This window comes from Amaranthus tricolor, chromosome 10 (assembly GCF_026212465.1).
Source record: "Amaranthus tricolor cultivar Red isolate AtriRed21 chromosome 10, ASM2621246v1, whole genome shotgun sequence".
In the NCBI taxonomy this organism is placed as follows: domain Eukaryota; kingdom Viridiplantae; phylum Streptophyta; class Magnoliopsida; order Caryophyllales; family Amaranthaceae; genus Amaranthus; species Amaranthus tricolor.
The window spans coordinates 17,064,940-17,070,237 of NC_080056.1; the positions used below are offsets into that span (position 1 = coordinate 17,064,940).

Consider the following 5,298-nt stretch of genomic DNA (forward strand, 5'->3'; position numbering starts at 1 on the left):
TATAAGTGTGGTTGGTAATTTTCATAGATTGAGTTCTTGATTTTAGCGGTAAATGTTAGAACAATTATCTTCATAACTTTGAATTGGAGGAAATTTTTGTGAAATTTGGGCAAGATAGAGTAGAATCTGATACTCCAGCATTATTTTTCATCCTTTTTTCTTCTTTCCCACTTCCTAATTTAGTTGAATTTGAGAAAACTTTTGGGAAAATTTGAGAAGAACTACACTACTTTGATTAATTTTTATTCTGGGATTTTGGGTTATTAAAGTTTTCAGTTTTAGTTGATGGAATTGGAGGAAATTTGGGTGTAATTGGATCAGTTTATTGTCATTATCTTAAAGCTTTCAACTTGAATCAAAGGAAGTTGAGAAATTTTTAGGGATTTATGAATCAATTTGTATGCTTGAATTGTGTGGAAGAACAAATTTTGTTCATTATCGGTATATGAGAAACACCACACACAACCACACTCACCCACTCAAGCACCCTCAAGACCCAACTTCGATTAGTGACCCTAACCAGTGCCTTTCACCACTGAAGTTGGAGCGGTAGCTTGGGTTGATTGATTGGTTGGAGGGGTAGCTTGGGTTTGCCGACTGGACTTAAACTTGATTGGAACTCTTAGAGAAATTGAAATAACAGCTAAATATTTAATGAGGGAATTTGAGATGAAGAATTTGGCAAAAACTAAATTTTTCCTTGGACTACAGTTGAACATTTGAAAAATGAATATTTGTCCAAGTTAGTGAAGGATACATCAGGGGAGTTAAAATAAAACACTTGTCACCAAAATTATTCCTTACACATGATGCAGAAGGATAAAAACATAAAAGTCGAAGGAATTCAATCCTTTGAAAATCCCGATGTCTTATTCACAAAATCACTTCCGTTAAGGAGATTCGAACAATTAGTGCGCAAGATTGGAATGTGCCATTTTTGAGACATATGTTAGCTTCATGAGAGCAATATGTTCCCTGTACTTTTTTTCCCTTCAGGTTTTTATCGCACCGAATTTTAATTTTCCTGACAAAGGTTTTAATCGAGGAGATTAGGGCTATAAATATTAAAATAAAATTTTCATATCTATGGAATGAATTCAAGGGGAGTGTTAAAATGGATGAAAGCATTAAGATATGCAAACAATATCTCTAGGAATAGTTGCAACTAGTAATAAAATAGTATATGAATAGTTTACCATTTCGTACTATAAATATGCATTCTTGCTTATATTGTAATACCAGTTTTACCAATATTATATCAAGCTCTTCTATTTTTCTTCTTGTATTATCCCTACTTCTTAAGTATGGACAATATTTTGTTTTTTTTGAACTTTGTAATTGTAATACCCCAAAATTTTCAGAAAAATAAAATAAATAAATAAAATAAAATAAAATAAAAATATTTTGAATTTGAAAAATTAGTTGTTATTAACCCAATTAATGACCATCAATATCTTATTCAAATCCCTAGTTATACTAATTTCTGAATATTTTCCCAAAAATCCCTTCATTAATAATTTCCATAATATTCCTTCTTAAATTAAACAAAGAATTCATCCTATAAATTGAATCATTTTCTAAACACTAGACACAATTCATCCCTCTCTAAAATTTGGTAAGAAACCAAAAACCCCAATTTTGATTCTGTCAAACCTTAATTTTACCTTTGCCTAGAAAAATTATAAAGTAAGAAGTAGAAGGAGAACGAAAAAACCCTACCTTGAATGCATGCAGGTAGATGTAATTTCGATCCCTTCTTCTTCCGTCTCTTCCTCCTCTCTTCTTCCCTTAGTTGCCCTACTCTTCAATTTGTAAAATCTGATTATTTTTCTTTAACTCCTGTCTCTCCTCTCTTACTAAACCCTTTTCACGCTTTTTTCCTTTTATTAAAACCAATTGTCTTTTTTTTTTCTTTTTTTTTCCTATGCTAATTATTTATTTTATTTTATCTCATAATCTTTTTGTTATTGTTTCAATTTTTGTGTGATCTCTTAATACTTTACGTCATGTTTTTTTATTAATATTTTTTATTAATGTTTTTTTATTCTTTCCTTTTGTTATTTTTTACTATTAAAATATTAATGACTTTAGAAACATATTTGAAAGCGGTAGCATATATTTAAGCTTACAAAAGCCAGGTCCAAGCAAAGGCAAGACTTAGGTAGGGATGTCAATGGGTCGGACTCGGCTCGGATTATACATATTCCGACTTTGCTCTGGATTTTAGTCGAACTTTTTTTTCAGTCCACCTCCACTCGGAGTCGGATTATGCATACTCCAAGTTTGCCCCGACTCGGACTCTCGGACCTCCAATGGAGTCGGATTATTATCAAACTTTATCGTTGTGATATTGTACTAATGATTTAAAGCATACGAAGTTAACAAATTATATTTTTCAAATACAATTTAACAAAAAAATATGTACTTTGAATTCAAGTTTAACTTGAGAAATATTCCTAATACTACAATTTAACAAAATTTTCTCGCATTTTGATTTGGCGTGTTTTATTTCTCTTGATCTGATTTGTCGTATTTTGATTGATTGATCTAAATAAAAATACCAAGTAGTTTTTCAAAATCGAAAATTACAATTAGTATGAGAGAGAGCTTGAATTAGTCACGTCTAGAGTTTTAAAGGAAAAAAAATTTTGGGTTAAAAGTCAAATTCAACGTCGGATTTCCTTCAGGGTCGAAGTCGGGTCGGAGTGTTGGATTTTTAATAAGTTCCAATTCAGGTCCGTCTCTAACTCAGATTCGGATCGTGAAGTCGGAGTTGGAGTCAGATAACCTTTTCCTCGGACTCGAATTGGATTATTTTCCTCGGATCGAGTCGGACTAGGGTCGGATTCGGACTGAATTGCCATCCCTAGACTTAGGGACAGTGAAGTGCATTAAGGATGAGGACGGACAAGTGCTTCTGAGACAAGAGGACATCAAAGTCGGTGGCATAAATATTTCTCTCACTTGCTTAATGAATCTAGGGGAGCAAAGGTGGTTAAGCAAAGTCCCGACATCCAAAAAACACTTGATTGTGGGTCAACTTGTTATATTACCACTGAGCAAGTTAGAGTAGCTCTCAAATAGATGGGGAGATCAAAGGCAGTTGGACAATTAAGGTGTGGAGGGGTTTAGGAGAATAGGGCATTCATTGGCTGACTAAGCTCTTTAATGTTATCTTGAAGACATATAAGATGCTGGAGGAATGGAGGATCAACACACTCATTCCACTGTATAAAAACAAAGGTGTTCATCGAGGAACGGAGGACATAGTATGCGAAAACTATAGAGGGATTAAACTCCTAAGCCACACGATGTAACTGAGGGGAAGAGTGATACAGAGGAGAATCATACTGGAGACAGTGATAAGAGAGAACCAATACAGATTCATACCAGGAAGATCAACTAATGAGGCTATTCATGTTTTGAGGAGACTGATGGAAAATTATAGGGAGCAGAAAAAGGATTTACATATGGTGTTCATTGACCTGGAGAAAGCGTATGATAGCATAGCACGAGACATTGTTTGGATAGCCTCAAGGCTAGAGGTATTTCTCAAAGATACATTGAGGCTATATGGGACATGTACGACAGAGTACGACTAACATTGATACACCGGTAGTTAGGGATGGTCATGGGGCGGGTCTAGCCAGACCTGGACTCCGAACCTTTTATTTTTTGTAGATCCAGACCCGGATCCGAACCCTAAGGTACTAAAATTTTCGAACCCGGACCCAAACCCTCCGGATGTGATAGGGGTAGGATCTTTAATGGGTTTAAAAAGAATCTCTTTGATTTGTCATATTTGAACCTTTTGTAAGTCATTAAAGTATTTTACAAATATTTAATACTAATTATACATCCGTAGCATCGTCCATATACGCTTAATTTCTATTACAAATAATAACTTGAGTCTATGAAATTCAAATATATATATATATATATATATATATATATATATATATATATATATATATATATATATATATATGTGTGTGTGTGTGCGCGCACGTGCGCGCAAACACACACACATATATATATACATATATATATATATATACACACACACACACACACATACACACACACACACACACACACACACACACACACACACACATATATATATATATATACATGATATGGAGAGGATGTTTTTCATTATGTCCATCATTTGTCTCTTACTGTTAAGCTGCCATATGAATGATAAGATGGGCCAATTCGATTATAATACCCCTGAGTGACAAGCTCATGTTTTATTGTGTACCTTACCTGTTAGGGGCCCTTTGGCGGCTATACAAAGAAAGTATAGTGATGTCATGATTAACGATATACCTAACAAAAGTAGGTATACGCCTGCTGGGAGTTGGTTTTTAACTCTTTGTAACACCCCGATATTTTCCCGATATATTATTTTTATTATTATTATTCTTTTAGAAAAAAAAAATATATATATTTCTTTTATTATTTATTTTGTTAGTAGGTTAAATCATGAGAATCCAACTTTTAAGGCAAAGAAAATCATTTTAAGTCCAAATCTTTTCCTAATCTATCTTTAATTTATAAAAAAAAATAAAAAAAAAAAAAAGGTAATGGCAAAGGTTGGCCGGCCATATGGGAATATTTGGAGGATTTGTAACTTCCATTTGAGTAAATGGAAGGTTAAGGAAATTATTATAATAAAATCTCATAAATCCTTAATCAATTCTTTTCCTTTCCTTATTCCTTTCCTTACTCCTTTTCATTTTCAAATTTCAATTTGCAAGTAAGAAAAAAAAAAAAAACACACTCCTTTTTCCCTCACATTCTCACGCCTAACCTTCATCAATTCATCAATTTTGGTTCATAAAATTTTGGTGTTAATCTTGAGCAATTGTAAGTAATTCTTAAACTAGTTTTATTTTTAAGTTTTAATTTAAATTTCTATGTTTTATATGTGTGATTTTATAGTTTATGAGTTTGTTCATGAATTAAAAATTTATGTGTAGATGTATGATGTTTTCTATTTAAATTTAATACATGATTTTAGGGTTTTAGATGAATGATGTTTTTTTTTCTATTTAAATTTAATATATGGTTTTAGGGTTTTAGATGTATGATGTTTTTCTATTTAAATTTAATGTATGGTTTTAGGGTTTTAGATTTGTGCACATGTGTGTGTAGAATTGTTTGATGAATGATTGAAATATATATATATATATAAATATATATATATACAAAAAAAAATGGTTGTTCATAAAAAAAAAATGTGTATGTGGTGATGGAAATTTATTTTTATTGATTAATAAAAGAGAAGTATAA

General features: G+C 32.0%; 1 protein-coding gene across 1 annotated transcript; it reads left to right on the forward strand.

Annotated features, from left to right (window-relative positions):
* The first annotated feature begins 2,897 nt into the window (after positions 1-2,897).
* Positions 2,898-3,602, forward strand: LOC130824911 (uncharacterized). Its single transcript, XM_057689933.1, has 4 exons — positions 2,898-2,911; positions 2,982-3,063; positions 3,183-3,269; positions 3,339-3,602. The coding sequence occupies exons 1-4, from the start codon at positions 2,898-2,900 to the stop codon at positions 3,600-3,602; spliced, it is 447 nt and encodes a 148-aa protein (XP_057545916.1).
* The last annotated feature ends 1,696 nt before the right edge of the window (positions 3,603-5,298 follow it).

Bases quoted from the DNA above. Each gene is read 5' to 3' on its own strand.
- LOC130824911 (XM_057689933.1), top strand. The intron at 3,064-3,182 runs GTTAGAGTAGCT...GTTATCTTGAAG, and splicing joins GTTATATTACCACTGAGCAA to ACATATAAGATGCTGGAGGA. The intron at 3,270-3,338 runs GTATGCGAAAAC...AGAGTGATACAG, and splicing joins ATCGAGGAACGGAGGACATA to AGGAGAATCATACTGGAGAC.